The 16,476-nt window shown below is 46.8% G+C and overlaps 1 protein-coding gene across 1 annotated transcript in view; it reads left to right on the top strand.

The window, feature by feature from the left end:
• RAB22A (RAB22A, member RAS oncogene family) overlaps window positions 1–16,476 on the top strand; it is a 56,610-nt gene that overhangs the window by 31,882 nt on the left and 8,252 nt on the right. The window contains exons 3-6 of the mRNA XM_044262766.1: window positions 1,375–1,456; window positions 11,820–11,891; window positions 11,980–12,086; window positions 12,704–12,813. Of these exons, the coding sequence (XP_044118701.1) occupies window positions 1,375–1,456; window positions 11,820–11,891; window positions 11,980–12,086; window positions 12,704–12,813 (371 nt within the window). The remainder of the gene's footprint in view (window positions 1–1,374; window positions 1,457–11,819; window positions 11,892–11,979; window positions 12,087–12,703; window positions 12,814–16,476) is intronic.

Raw genomic sequence — 16,476 nt, 5'->3', positions numbered from 1 at the left:
GTGGGTCGCCAAAGTTCTTGATATAGTAACCACTTACCGAGCACCTTCTATGCAGAAAGCACTTTACTAAGGATACCAAGGGGTAAATTTCCTGTAAATAAATATCCAGTAAATGGCACCTCTCCAATAAATGTGATCTTGCTTCCCAGTCTTTTTTCCCTTCCTCATCATAGTCACCATTTCGGAGGCTGCTGGCTAACCCATAAATTGATATAAATATTGCTGGGGATTCATTGTATCAGAGTTAAAGTTTTTACAACTAAGGATTCTGATACTTGTCTAAGCTCAGTGATTCTTCAGAAAGTCATCCTATGGATTTCAATTTGCACTTTCTTGAAGAACTTGCACAATTAGTTGACTCTCAAAAAATACTTCAGACATCCAGCAGATTTGAAAATGCCTAGCCATCGCGTTCATGTCCTGATTATGATGATTAGGGTATGATTCCAAGAGTACAACTCGGCCCTTGGCCCCCGAAGGCTCGTTAGGGAGTACAGAAGAAGGCATAATCACCTCCGGGTTCTGCGAGGCGCCCGGAGGACAGAGAACTTCCCAGGAGGGGGCTCTGTAAGGCGGGGGTGGACGATGGCACTGGAGCCGAGCCAGCCCTGAGACTTGGAACCTGTGTCCAGGAGTCCTTTCATTCCAGGCACATGCTCTGGGCCCCTGTGGCTACTCACACGTTCTCCAAAAAGTAGAAGACCCCCAAATGATAGGAACCTTCAAAGACCCGCGGGCAGAGCGGCCCTTCTGAGTAAGCAGGGTGACCTGCATACCATCCTTCCAGGCCCAGAGGGCTGATGTGGCCTGGCAGGTTAGCCGAGAGGCTGTTCTGGTCTCGAGACTCAGAAGTGGTCACTGGGGGCATCGCCGCTCCGGCCACCTTCCCACTCCTGGTTTGGCATCTTAATTTTATGAACTCTGGTGTTACATTACCTCTTATTCATGTGGTTTGGGACTGTGGGTGGACAAACCCCAATGGCCCAGTGTGTTTTACTAGTGCACTCATTTCCCGGACACACAGGTTTTTCCAGAAGTTTTCCCATGATACCATCTCTTTAAATAACCTCTTCTGTGTTTTTTATAAGGGAGGCTGATGTCTGGATTGCCAAATTATCTCTTGGTTCTTTTGATAATGGAGCTTAGGTGATCACAAACCAAAGACCTCTCTGGGCAAATGTGCCTAAAGCTTTATTTTGACCCAGAATATGCAGCCAGCCTCTGAGCATCCCCTAAACACTGCCAAGAGGACCACAGTGAGGGGCGAAGACGGAGCGGGAGTTTGGGCATTGAGTCTGAGCGCCGTGTCCGACTGGGGCTGCGGCATCGTGCTTTCAATAACTGTGTTCTGATCATTTAGGTCTCTCTTTGTAGGGCATCTTTTATGACCAAGACTGTCCAGTACCAAAATGAGCTACATAAATTCCTAATCTGGGATACAGCTGGACAAGAACGAGTAAGTCGCCCTTTAATTTACTATGTGTTTTTCTGAGGCCCACATTAAAGCTCCGACCCAACCGTCAATGTCCTTGTCATCTCACGTTACTCAGTTCTCTTCCGTGCACCAGAGACGCATTTATTTCCATTTGCGTCGGCCAGCCTTTTTCTTTTCAATTAGAGCCACAAAGTCCACTGATGGAAAAAGTGATAATGAGCACTGAGGGCATTTTTAGATTTTTTAGTGTCTTAAAGTAAATGCTGACTAACAGGCCTGATAAAATCCCACTCAGAGCATTGTGTGTAATTTGGGGCTCCATCCTGTAGCAGAGATATAAAAGAATTAGTGGTAGAAAGGGAGAGTTAAGCACATCTCATTTATAGCTGCCTTTTAAAAGCTAAAGAGGGAACTTTACAGCATATAAAGTTTGAGATTTAAGTGAAATGAATGAGCTAGCACAGAGCTGAGCGATAGGTACTTAATAAATGCCTGATGATAAAATTGTCCCAGATGGTTATCTGCTTCCGGAAGGGCCCGGACCAGAGGTGGGGCCTGGGCCATGACCTCCCTGTGCAGGTGGGACCTCCTGAGGCCGGTCCACATCAGACCAGGGCTGGGGAGGCAGGGCCGGGAACAGACACTTCTGCTGCCTCATTTTCCCTCTGGGCCCGACGTCTGCTTTCCCTGTCGAGGTGCGTCTGGCAGCCGCCCCATTATTCAGCTGCTGTTTAATTTTGTTTTCAAACAGTACTATCAGAACAGAACATCTGATGGATGCACAGTGCTATCCGTAAGCTCTTAAAAGTATACCAGAAGTAATCAGGAGAAATAGTCTGTCATCACGGTCTTATCTAAGACGGCATAGATACTGTGTGTGGTATAAAATCTGACAAGAATCATCACAGACAAATGGGGGAAGACAAAACAAGCCATTACTGTTGTCCTAGATGTAGACACCATACATTTGTACAGATTGAACGTCTTAAGTTTGCTCTGTTTGGTTTCTTCTGGGTTTTTTTTTGTTTGTTTGAATACCGGATGCCATGCCCCGCACCCACTCACTCACCTGAGACACACCTGCTTAATTTCCCGGTCCCACTCCTACTCTGTTTGTGTTGTGCCTCTAGAATAGAGGGTTTAGGAAAGCTAGACCCTTTGCTAACCATCACTCTTCCATTGGTCACAAAGTATTGCTTCCCGTAGTCTCCGGGAATATATCTATAGACACAGTCTTGCTGTCTGTCCCATTAGCCAAGAATGCCTGTGGCTCTTCGTATCGGTAATACATGTACCTTTCCTTGAATCTCAAGTTTCAGTTACCCCCTCCTATATATTCAGTGATACAGCAAAACCCTCCTCATAAAGAACCATGCTATAACAGAGGCTCCATTACCCTCGGAATCAGAGCCTGCCGCAGTGTACATGGTGATACAGAGCATCTCTTTTCTCGAGAACATAAAGAATAACACGAGGCTTTACGCCTCTCCCTTACTGCTACCGGAATAGCAGGCTTCTTTTAAGTTTTGGCATTAGCTGGTTTGCCTGCCTCTTGTTTCCCCACTTCTCATTGATTCTGCACCAGGGGTAGTTGTTCTGAGATGCAAACCTGCCTCACCTCTACCTGCAGTGGGTCATTGAGCCAGGCTGGCCGAGGGAAACTGCAGGCAGACAGGCAGGGGTCGGGAGGGCTGCCCAGGGGAAGCCTGTGCTGCGGAGAGTGTCGGGAGAGGACCCCCCGCTGGGGAGCAGCCACTCCAGCCAGGAGTTACAGGGCAGGAGTGCGTGCGCAGGCTGGCCAGGTCACAGGGCTGAAGAGAAGCGGAACGTCTGACAGCTAACCACACGTGGTCGCAAACGCCAGGAGCCTCATCCCAGACACAGCTGACTGCCAGTGGACGCTGCTGGGCAAGGCCTTGAAGACTGGACTCGGCTGGACCCATTTTCAGTTCCCGCCAGTTTATCCTTTTGGACCAGACTGCTTGTAGTCCTCCAGCCTGCCGTAGGGCCTCACGCTCCCAGCCATGCCCTGTTCTTCCGTTCAGAATATTCTCCCTCCCACGTCAGCCGAGAAAACACATACACAGCCTTCAAAACGCGCCTCTGAGGTTACCTCAGGGAGCCCTTTCCTAACCATCCCTGCTGTGTTCTGACAAGTCACAGCTTTGCCATTTGCCCCCGCTGCTCAGATCTGTGTCTGGAGGTCACCTCTGAGTCCGCCCTCCTCGTCTGCCCCGCACACTGTTCTCTCGGCGCGTCTCCCAGCTGTGTCTTGTGTATCATCCCGTTCGCCTCTCTCCGCCTCCACGGCCAGCTCTCTGCGCTCCGCCGCCCGGGACTCCCCAGAAGGTCCCTGTAGCCTTTGAACTGGTCCCCGCCTTCCCCCTTCCCAGCCTTCCACCTGCATCACTTCTCGCAGGACCTGGAAGGATCTTCTGAAAACAGAAACCAGATGCTATCGTCTTCCTGCTTGATACCCTGCAATGACTTCTGCTGCGCTCAGAATCGCCGAGGTCCAGACGACGGCCTGCAAAGCCCTGCATGGCCTGCTCTGCCTTCTCGCCTCCATTTGCCCTCCTAGCTCATCCTCCCTCCCGCCCCCCGGCCTCCATTCAGTGCCTCCGATACCCCCAAGGTCTTTGCCACTCGAGCGCTCGCGTGCATTGTTTCTTCTCCTGGAACTCTCTTCCCTCTGCTCAGAGCGTGGCCAGCTGGCCCCTTCCCAGGCTTTTAGTCTCAGTCTCAGTGACACACCCTCAGAGTTTTCCCTAACCACCACCCGCCTCGGCCCTAAGAGGGCCCCAGTGCATTCTCCATCACTGCCTCCCATTCATTTTCCTCAGGACCCTCATTACAAGCTGTAATCAGATGATCTGTCGGCTGAACTTGATTGACCGAGACAATGCCTCCAGCTCTTGCCACTGCCGTATTCCCACTGCCTGGCCAGAGCACTGATGCTCAGATTCCGGGCAAGCCGGTCAGTGAAGGAACACTTGAGAGGATTTCTTTGTGTCCTACGCAGTCTTTGACTGCCCCCATCCATGGGATTGTCTCCTCTATCCTTACTTGTCTGTCTTCTGATAGACTGTGAGCTCCTTGTGGGCAGGGACTGTATTCATGCCTGTGCTCTCAGCCCTTGGCACACAGTATTGATGTCCGTGGATTTCTGTCCGTTGACTGCCAGCCCTACTTTTGCACAGATAAAGAAGGACAGATCCTCTACTCTTGCCACGTGAGTATTGCATGCCGCCAATTATAAATTTCTGGTATGTGCGTATGTATTGTTCCCTACAGTAGTAAGACTCATCATGGAAGCAAGAAGCATCATAAAATGAGAATCCTTTCTGAAGAGATGATGGTTCAAACATCCTCCCTGTCGGACTCTCACGTGGGTTGCTGCCTGTGGTTTTGACAGGTGGATTGTCTTTCTGATGGTCCAGTTGCGACTGATTTGCAGATTGATTTCATTAAGTCAATGAAAGTGATTTTGGAGAACTTCACAAGTGTCATGCAAAGCACACCCGTGGTAGCAGCCTTGTTAAACGAAGGGGAAAATACTGATCAGGATGATGATACGAGTATTTCAGAAGATAATGATTTGTGGGCCAAAGAGTTAAGCAGCCTAGGAAAAACTGATGGAGTCCTCGGATATTTTTGTAAAAATTCCCTTTTTGTGATCAGATAGGAGAGTCAAGCATGAAATGAAAGATAGACATTGTATTGTGCTAGCGTATAGTTTCATCAGAAGAATCACAGTCAGGTCCTCAATCAACTTTGATTCAGTGTTCATTCAGAAAAGTACCTCCAGGTTGCAGTAATAAACCTAATATTTTTTCCTAGCATCAGATGAAATGCAACTTGTTCAGATAATTTCAATTTATTTTCTCAAGAGAGTGTTGGATCTTTCTGTCCCTATTTGCTATCCTAAACAAATTCATTCATTCCCCAATCATCCTTCACCAGCAAGGACTCCCATAGTCGCATGGAGACAAGACCCATCACCAAGCACAGATGAGCACCACAGATACCATAGATAAACCATAAATGGAGCAAGAACATTTCAGATACTTGCCCAAGAAAGCTTAACAACTCCAGTCGACTAGATAACTGCATCCAGCCCTCAGAGGCACATGAATCTTCACGTGGTCTTTCCTGATGATCACCTGCAGAGGTCAGAGCACCAGGAGGCACAAACTCAGTTATTGTGTAGTGAACAAGGAATTGTTCTCCTGTTTAAAATCAGGAAAATGGGGCACCTGGGTGGCTCAGTTGATTAGGTGTCTGCCTTCGGCTCAGGTCATGATCCCAGGGTCCTGGGACTGAGCCCTCCATCAGGCTCCCCACACAGTGGGGGTCTGCTTCTCCCTCTCCCTGTGCCTGCCACTCCTCATTTGCACACGCTCGCTTGCTCTCTCTCTCTAGCAAAAATAATTACATAAAATCATTTAAAATTTTTTTTCAATGAAATCAGGAAAACATGTGGTAGCTGAGTATCTTCTGAGCTGGGGTTGACGCTTCGTCCTTTCGGCAAATGCGGCCTGCTCCCTGCTTTTATAAAGTTTTGTTAGAACACAGCCACACTCGTTTGTTTGCACACTGTCTGGAGAAACGTTGACTCTTCCGCAGTAGAGTTGAATAGTTGTGACAGAGATCTCATGACCCACAAAGTCTAAAATACTTACTACGTGGCCCTTCCCAGAAAGGGTTTGCCGACCTTGATCCATTGGAGCAGAGATGTGCTCACATCCTTTGAGTCTGTATTTTAAGCTGCCACGTTTTTTTCTTTACGCCAAAACATCATGGAAAGAGTTTCAGTGTCCGTAAGGGCAGGGGGGCTTGTAAGGGACTAACCCTTCCGGAGAGAACACTTATACACAAACTCTGGACAGAACATCAAAAACAACTCTCCAAAGGCAGTGCCAGATGTAGTAGAGTGGGTGAGGCTCGGGTTCGTATAGCTTTTTCCCCAGAGGGTGTGCTCTCGTCTCTGCCACACAGCATAGCTAGGACTCAGAAAGTCCTGGTTTTTAGCTTATAGTATTTGAGGACAGAGTTCAATGCTGCTAGAGTTGCTGTGGGGAAGTCCCAGAAAAGATGGATCCAGCAGGGAAGGAAACTCCAAAATCTGCTTATAAATTCCCTCTGGCCTTCGCTTGACTCCCCACTGCAAGTGTATGGGGGAGACATCGAGGACCCCAACTGAAGAAAAACAGCTAAAGCAGCAGCAACACTGAGCAGAGAGACAGCTTGGGGCTTCCCCTGAAACTTCGGAAGGGCCAGGCTTTACCGGGAGAGACCATGCCCCAGAAGGACAAGCAGACCCAAGCAGGCCGACCCTCACCATGCATAAAGCCAATCTCAGGGTGATTGTCCAGGTTTGAACACTTCAGAGAAGATCATAGAAGCCAGATAGTTTAAATACACTCACAGACTTCAAGGAGAAGTAGTCTTACCAACTTCACTACACATGGGGACCCTCACACAGAAGGGAAACTAATGGAACAAATGGAAATGCTAAAGCTGAAGACCCCGGGACCTATAATGGGAAGCCCCTTGCATGGCTGGCAGAACAAACCAGCCAGTTGGGGGAACAGAGAGTGGGGAACGTGAAGGGTCTCCGCACCGTGGGGACACCTCCCTCAACCTGATGCGTGTGAGTAGAGACCCGGAAGTTTGAAGAGAGAGGGGAAACAAAAAGATACCAGAAAATTTCCCAAATATGGTAAAACCTATCACTTTACAAATCCGAGAAGTTCTAACCAATCTCTTAAGTACAAAGGAAAGCACACAGATCGCTGGAATCCAGAGCAAAAGAGGAAAACTGAAAGCCACAGAGCTAGCAGACACCCTGCACAGGCAACAGCAGGGCCCGTGGTCTCCAGCTTCTCGCAGAGATGGCGCAGGCCCCGAAACAGTGGGACACAAGCCTCATGAAAGTGCTTGAAAGCATGAAGATGTCAATCTGCCAGAATTGGCTTTCAAATACCAAGTCCAAGGAATGACCTTTTTGGAGGAACAAAAGCTGAGAGGGCTCAGCAGCAGCCCCAGGAAGTTTTTCAAGCCTAAGGGAAGCACCACCAGGCAGTCACTCAAATCCACAGGAAGAATAAGAACTGCTAGAAGTGGTAAATAGGAAAATCTATCTTTTCTTCTTCTTCTTCTTTTTTTTTTTTTTTTTTTTTTAAGATTTTATTTATTTATTTATTTATTTGACAGAGATCACGAGTAGGCAAAGAGGCAGGCAGAGAGGGGGCAGGAAACAGGCACCCGGCTGAGCAGAGAGCCTGATGCAAGGCTTGATCCCAGAACCCTGGGATTATGACCTGAGCGGAAGACAGAGGTTTTGACCCACTAAGCCACCCAGGTGCCCCTAACTTTTTTTCTTCTTAACTTACTTACTGGCTGTTAATGTAAAATTTATAACATTGGATTATATGGCCTAAAAAATATGCAGATTTTAAATATTTGACAGCAGCACAGAGGATGGTGGGGGGGAATTAGGCTCTTGCAACATTGTGATATTTTATGTGATGTGGTACATTTTAAATTCTAAGTAGACAGTGAGAAAAATGTGGATTATAGTTATAAGAGCAACCACTTAAAAATACCAGAAGGTATAGCTAAAAAGCTAGTAAGCAAATTAATATATTAAAGTTGGATACTAAAAAGTTGATGCATGGCGGGGGGGTGGGAGGTTGGGGTACCAGGTGGTGGGTATTATAGAGGGCACGGCTTGCATGGAGCACTGGGTGTGGTGAAAAAATAATGAATACTGTTTTTCTGAAAATAAATAAATTGGAGAAAAATAAATAAATAAATAAATATAAGTCAAATTAAAAAAAAACCAGTTGCTGCAAAAGAGGAGGAGGAAAGGAAAAATAGATTTTTCTTTTTTTCTTTCTTTTTTTTTTTTTTTTTTTTTTTTCCCTAAATGGCTCAGTCGGTTAAGCAGATATCTGCCTTTGGCTCAGGTCATGATCCCGGGGTCCTGGGATCAAGTCCCGCATGGGGCTCCCTGCTCAGCAGGGAGTCTGCTAATCCCTTTGCCTGCTGCCCCCCGTGTTTGTCTCCCCTTGCTTCTTCTCTCTCTCTCTCTCACTCTTGTTCTATCTCAAATAAATAAAATCTTCTAAAAATATAAAAATAAACTAAATAGATGGAACAAATATAAAATAAACAGTGAAATGGTAAACCTTATAACCAGCACATAGTGGAGCCTGGTTTTTTATCCAGTCTGACAACTTCTGCCTTTTAAAAGCAGAATATGCGTTTCCTTTACATTTAATGTACTTCCTCATATAAGAGGATTATCTTCACTATTAAAACATAGCCTAAAAATAAGGGAATGGGGAAGGATATCCTATGCAGATCATAAGCAAATGGAAATTATTGCAGTTACATCAGTATCAACAAATCAGTATCAGTAAGGTAGACTTGAAGACAAGAGTGATTATCAGGAAGAAAGAAAGCGTGATAACACAGGCGTTAAGGAACTTTCTGTACTGATAGAAATGTTTTATGTACTGGTAGGATGGTGTTTACATGGATGTACATACACATTAGTCATTTTATCAAAACTTAAGATCTTTTATCTAACTTAACCGACTGAGCCACGCAGGCACCCCAAGATCTTTTGTCTGACTTAAGATCTTTGCATTTCTTTACATGAATTTTACCTTGAAAATTTAAATGCTAAAGAAAACCAAAAACCCAGCAACCTTGTAAAGGATGTTGTCAGTGTAATAACATCAAAAATGAAAACCAAAAATTATATATCTGATAAGGGGTTAATACCCAAAATAAACAAAGAACTTATACAACTCCGCACCCATAAAGCAACAACAAGAAATAATCTGATTTTTAAATAGGCAGAGGAACCGAAGAGACATTTTTCCAAAAAAGACATACAGATGGTAAACAGATATATGGAAAGATGCTCAACATCACCAGTCACTAGGAAAACACAAATCAAAACCACGAGGAAATATCACCTCCCACCTGTCAGAATGGCAAGTATCAAAAAGACAAAGAGGGGCGCATGGGTGGCTCATTTGGTTAGGCATCCAACTCTCAATCCCAGCTCAGGGTTTAACCCTCAGGTTCATGAGTTCAAGACCTACACTGGGCTCCACGCTGGAGAGGAGGAAAAAAAAAAAAAAAAGACAAGAAACAGCAAGTGTTGGCGAGGATGCAGGGAAAAAGGAACCCTCTTGCACAGTTGGTGGGAATGTGAAATGGTGCAGCCACTGTGGAAAACAGCATGGAAGTTCCTCAAGAAATGAAAAATAGAACTACTATATGATCCAGCAATTAATTCCGCTGCTGGGTATTTACCCGGAGAAAATGGGAAACACTAATTCAGCATTATTTACAATAGCCAAGAATATGGAAGCTGCCCACGTGTCCATCAAACGATGAATGGATAAAGAGGTATGCTGTGTGTGTGTACAAAATGGAGTATTTCTCAGCCATTTAAAAAAAAAAATGAGATCTTGCTATCCACAGCAACATTGATGGAGCTAGAGGATATAATGCTGAGTGACAGAAGTCAGAGAAAGAAATACTGTATGATTTCACTCGTATCTGCAATCAAAAAGGGGCGGGGGCAGAAACAGACCCATAGCTACAGAGAACAAAGTAGTGGTTGCCGGGAGGAAGGGGTGGGGAGGTGGGCAAGAATGGGTAAAAGAGAGTGGGAGGTGCGGGCTCCCAGGTGCGGAGTGAACAAGTCACGAGGGTGGCAGGTGCAGCACGAGGAATGGAATCCGTGATGGTGATGAATGGGGGCGGGTTGGTAGCTCTATAGATCCCCATAGGGACCACAGCGTAGCACATAGACCTGTCCAGTCACCATGTGGTACACTCGAAGCTAACATAAATCGTGTGTCCACTCTACGTAAAGTGAATGGACGGAGTGAAGGAAGGAAGTGAAAGGGAAGCAGAGAGCATCACCGCTGTGCTCTCTGCGGGCTCCCGCTAACCCTCCCGTGAAAGTCAGTCCAGAGTCTTCTCCATCTAATAATGTTTCCTATGCTGCAGTGCTTTTTTGCTTACAGTCCTTAGTTTTGTTATTCTCTCTCCAACATAATATATTTTATTGGAAGTTATCTGGCTTTCATCCCAGTGGCAGTTTTCTCCCAGAGAGTAGGAAAGCTTCGCACTGGTGGACACTGGTCTGGCATGTTCGTTTCACGTCACCTTATACTTAACCAGCTCTTACTTACTCACCAGCTCCTGCTATCGACAGTGCACCAGGCAGCAGGCTCCAGAGCTAAAATGGTATATGCTAAGCAGACGTGCTCTCTTCCCTCCTGGAGTTTACAGTCATAATTTCACTCTCTTTTTCAAAACTCAAATTAACTTAAAAGTTGAGAAGCCAAAGGTTAAGCTCATTGGATAAGAAGTTGCAGAATCTATCAGTCTGTGTGCAACTTGCATGGTGCCCCAGATGCCTCCCTCTGACCACAGTTCCTGCCTGTATTCGGGGGTCAGCCTCTGGAACAGAGAAGCAGGATGAGAGTGAAGGGCTCTCTCATCAGCCACAGGGGTCGGGTTTCAAAGCCAGGGTCTAAGACAAAGATCTGGTTAGGTAAACTGCTTCTCTACAAGCTGGCATTGCAGCCACCAAGCAGGATGCCCAGGATCAGCACTGACCAGGTAAAGAGCCGCACATTTTCCACTTTCCATCTTGCGCTCATCAGGAGATGTGGCCTGTTGACTGGGCCCTGCGGTTATCCCTGTGCCTCCCTTCCAGTCCCTTCCCTCCCTGTCATCAGGTACAGGTGGGGGGCGCTTTGTAGGAAGGGGCCACATGCAGAGTGAAATTCATGTAAATGAAATGAGAGCTGTACCCACATTGGGGAATTGCCACGTGTGCGGATATCAAACAAGCGAGTTACAAACTCATCCAAGTAGTGAATGTAAATGTGTACTCATTTCGGTAGTACAATCAGCATTTAGATTACAGGCTTATCTTTACGGCACCCAAATGCAGCCACTTCTCTGGAGAACTATTTACAGCATTATTTTTATCTCCTTGATAGTTTGGGAAGCCAAAGTTTAAAGGACTATTGAACAAATGAATTCGGGAATTATAACACTGAGTTCAATTAAAAAGCCTTTTTAGCTGAAACAGTTGTTTATAGCCCCATATTTAATTCCTATAAAACTGTATTGTAAACCATCTTCTGAGAGACGGCGTTACGGGAAGAGTTTCTTGCCCTTGGTAATTGCCGCTGCGTTGTGCCGTAGGCGCCGTGTCATCTGCTCGGGCTTAAGAGAAAGATTACCTTTCACGCAGGGCCTCTGGGCTTAAAAGTCTAGTGAGAAACATCTTTAACCCGCTTTCCCAATTTTGTTGTTTCTTTTTCCCCCTTCTCTGCAGTTTCGTGCCTTAGCACCAATGTACTATCGGGGCTCAGCTGCGGCCATCATTGTTTACGACATCACAAAAGAAGTAAGCCTTTCCATTTGCCTTAGACTGTTTTGAAAGCTCCCTCTCGGCTGCTTCGGCCTCCAGTCGCTATTCCTGTTCTGTGTTCCAGGAGACATTCTCAACACTGAAGAACTGGGTGAAGGAGCTCCGGCAGCACGGCCCGCCCAATATCGTCGTGGCTATCGCTGGCAATAAGTGTGACCTTATCGACGTCAGGTGCGTTACCAGACCAGGAGATGACAGTGCTGATCATGTGTGCCCTTTCTTCCTGAGCAATGTCCAGTATGAGAATCTTGCTTTTACTTCATCTCTAACATTGAAAAATTCCTTTTTGTTTAGTTGGAGTCCTAAAGTTTCAAACAAAAATTAAGAGTTCAGACACTTGGGGCTGATTAGATGGGAGGGGCACAGGTATGTGGTTTATGTGAACTGTGGTTACATCATACTTGACATTATAAGAGAGGAGTGTAGCCCCCCAGTTCCCAGGACATCGGGGGCTTGAGTGGGGGAAACGTACATTCTTTAAGGGAAACACATTCCCTGGCCATTTCTCTGGACCACTTCCATGATTCCCAAAGCAGTGACTTGACTTTGGTGGGGAAAGAAACCCTTGCCGTCCTGCAGTCGCTCCGTCACACGGATGCGTTGCTAGTAGCGCTGAGTTCGGGTTTGTGCCGAGTAACCACAGAAATGGTGTGGTTCTCAGGGCTTGGTCACTAGCTGTTCATGACATCCTTTGTCATCACTAGTTCGGTTAATTACTGGGTAGGTGGGGATAACGTAAAGCTCTTCTTGATGGGTAGAATTTCTGATTTGCGGTTGTTGCTTTCCAGAGAAGTCATGGAGAGAGATGCTAAGGACTATGCCGACTCCATCCATGCGATTTTTGTGGAGACCAGCGCGAAAAATGCGATAAACATAAATGAACTCTTTATAGAAATTAGTGAGTATCTCTGTGCCCTCTGGGTTTTCTCTTTGCCAAGCGCCTGCATGCAGAATTACACAGCTGGGAGAACTCCCTCGGCACATCGAGTGGTCTGGTCTCTGCCATTGTTCTCCGCGGAATGAGTGGGAGAGGTGGGAGAAGGTAGGAGCGGCGGTTGGGTCTCAGATTATGTCGTAATTGCTGGGGAGCTGCTGCCTGGACTGCAGCCCTGAAGAGTGTTGTTACCGAGCAAACAGCGCGCGGGGCCTCGAGGTCCTGGAAGCTGCCCACCTCTCCCTCAGTGTCTCTTTAAATGTGTCTCAGTTAGTCATCAAAAATGAACAAGACAATAAAGGGAAATGAAATGCAAATGTGACTTCACTGTAAGGAATCCCTCAAAAATGAACACCAGGCAAGGAGAAGGTAGGGCCTCCCTGGCCACCCTTCCCCCTTCCCTTTCCAGAAGTGGTACCATGATGCCGCTAGTTGCAAGGAGGCTGCCGCATCCCTTTGGGATTGTATCTGTGTTCAGATTGTATCTGTGTTTATTCATTTCATTCAAATTCATCAAAATATTTATTGAGAACGGTTCCAGGCTCCAGGGAGACCGTGGTGAACTAGACAGGCGCAGCCCCATCTCCCGAAGCTTATGTTCTGCTGCAGGAGCCAGGCAGTGAGCACGGAAGCCAGTAAGATCCCTTCGAATGATGCACAGCGACACAAAAAACATAATATGGGATGAAGTGAAGGAGTGTCTGTAGGTGGTCAGGAAAGGCCTCTCGGAGCAGGCGGCGTGGGAGCTGAGATCGGATAGAGCAGGCTCTGCAGAGATCTAGAGTTCATGCTGACCTGACATAGCAGACTTCCAGGTGGAGAACGGGAGGAAGCCGACAGGGCATGGTGAACTTCCTGGGTGAGGTCAGAGGTGACCGAGGATGGAAGCTCACTTGGCCATCATGTAGAGGAGGGAGTGCAAAACCCAGCACCTCCCAGGGCCAGGCCAGGCCAGGCCACCAGCACTGGGACATGGGAGCAGCAGAAGGCCCTGGTGATCCCAAAAGCTGGCACAGGTGGGTCCTGCTGCAGCAGGTGGGGTCACTGTGGAATAGAGGCTCCTAGTTGTCTAATTAATTACTGAGGTTACTTTATCTCTTTATCTCTTTGGATGATTTTAATTTGTTCAGAGATCTGGATTTTATGTAACGTCCCACTATTTAGACTTGGCCATTCAGATATTTTCAAAGCCCTTTGCAGGCCCACCAAGCCCATCTGGCACCATAAGGGGCCACTGCCTGCTGGCCCACAGCCTCTCGTCCAGGCCCTTCCCTTCAGCATTTGAAGTCATGATGTCTGTTGTCTTCCTCGACTGTAAAGAACAGCCACCCAGGTGCAGTCTTGAAAGGCAGCATGAGGCCGAACCGGAATTTTTCAGTTCAAGCTAAAATATCTTCAGTGCATGGTGTTGTGAGTGTGCCAAACTTACTGCTGCTTCCTAAGTGACCTTTACTCCAGCAGTATTAGAAACAGGAAGGTGGAGAGTTATGCCAACAATGAAAATTCTTATATAAAAACTAGCGTGTACATATTCATTTTAACTGCGAAAAATAAAAAAAATATATGTTCACAAAGATTAGAAAAATTTAGAGAGAAGTAAATTGAGTTTATTGTTTACAGGGGGTTGTAAAATTACATTAGCACAGTGCCTGCCGTGCTAACTTTTTACTGAAGTGTAATATACATGCAGAAGGGTGCTTAGAACGATAAAACACAAGGAATTTCCACAGAGCCCACCCCTGCAGTTGGCGCTTAGATCCAGACCCAGACGTACCTCAGAAGCCTCTCATGCTGTTCCAGTTCCTCCCTGTCCCCCTGCCCCCAAGGGAAGCACGGTCCTGATGGCTAGCTCTTCAGATTTGTTTTGCCTGTTTTTATACTTTATGGTTTTGGTTTTTTTTTTTAAACATACTGTCTGTCCTCTGCTGTCTGGCTTCTTTAGCTCTACAGTACATGTATTAGCTCTGTCCATATCGCCACATGGCCCATCCTCATCACCATGGTGTGTGCGTGAGAAGTGGGCCAGAATCTCCACTGTAGGTATCCGTCCTGTTCGTCGCTCCATGCGTAGCTGCTTGTAGTCCAGAGCTGTGGCGCCCAGTACCTCTGAGCGCTCACGTCAGAGCCGGTGTGCATGCTCCGCGCTCTGTTTGTCTGGTCTTGTTTATACCCCAAAGAAGAGTCCCTGAGTCACTGGGCGCGCAAGTGTTCAGTAGGAGGTCTTCACAGTGGTTTCATCAGGGGCGCCTGGGGGGCTCCGTTCTTAAGCATCTGCCTTTGGCTCAGGTCATAATCCCAGGGTCCTGGGATCGAGACCCCACATTGGTCTCCCTGCTCAGCAGGAAGCCTGATTTTCCCTCTCCCACTCCCCCTGCTTGTGTTCCCTCTCTCGCTGTCTCTCTTTCTGTCAAATAAACCAATACATAAAATCTTACCCACAAAAACAAAGTGGGTACACCAGCAGACACTCACACACCAATGGCAGATGGAACCCCAGTCACTCCGTGTCTGCCGTGTGATCATAAACTGCATTTATGATCGACGGTTAATAAAGTTGAGCCCCTTTCTGGGTATTTATTTATTTTTATGTGAAAATACCTACATATCCTCTTTTGTGAACTTTTGCCTATTTTTCTTTTAGGCTGCCTGCCTTTTTCTTAATTGTGTGTCTAGTTTCTTTTGGATACGAGTCCATCGTTGATTGTGTGTGTTGGAACGATCCGCTGTGCAGCTCGGCTGCATCTGTGAGTCAGCTGTCTCCCAGAGCGGCAGCTCTTGGTCTCCATGTGGTCCGGTTTATCCTCCTTTCCCTTCACAATGGACACTTTCGGGCTCTCGGTTAAGAGGTCACGGTCTGTTCTGCAGGTCATCGAGGTGTCCTCTGCTTTCTTCCAAGATTACTGCAGCAGTGGCACTGTAATACCAGCTGGATTTCCATGATCTGTTTATTAGAAATATGTAACAAGAAGCTTCAGGAAAGCTTTTGTGTTTTTTTTTTTTTAAGAATTTTTATTTTTACTTGACGCAGAGAGAGCACAAGTAGGTGGAGTAGCAGGTAGAGGGAGAGGGAGAAACAGGCTCCCTGCTGACCAAGGAGCCCGATGCAGGGCTCAATCCAGGATCCTGGGATCATGACCTGAGCCGAAGGCAGACACTTCACTGACTGAGCCACCCAGGCTCCTTCAGTAAAGCTTCTAAATAAATTTGCAGTTTATTCACGGTATCTACAGGTATTTGAAAAGTAGCTGTAGGACATTCTGGGGGATCATGTGTAGACACATGCTGTGTACTACCCTCCTGGATTTACAGGCTGCCCCAACATGTTAGAGGCCCCAGGCTTGGTGGCCAAGGACCTAAGAATTGGCAGATTCCATCTCAGCCTTGGTAGTGCCACAGGACACATGTGTCCATTCATTCCTTGCTTTCAGCATAGCTTAGTGCCTGGTGCTATGCTAGACAGCTACCAGAAACAGAGGACCTTTTCCCTCGAAGAGCTTGGGGTCTAACTCTAATTCTTAGGGTCTAGCTCTGTAGGCAAATAAGTAACGTGCTTCTGGCCTCTGGCCGAATTTAGTGTGGGAGGTATTGGAGAGATCTAGGAAGTGAGAGGGCATCTGGAAGGCCTTT

The sequence above is a fragment of the Neovison vison genome, chromosome 8 (assembly GCF_020171115.1).
Source record: "Neovison vison isolate M4711 chromosome 8, ASM_NN_V1, whole genome shotgun sequence".
In the NCBI taxonomy this organism is placed as follows: Eukaryota; Metazoa; Chordata; class Mammalia; order Carnivora; family Mustelidae; genus Neogale; species Neogale vison.
This window is presented reverse-complemented; position numbering and strand designations above follow the sequence as displayed.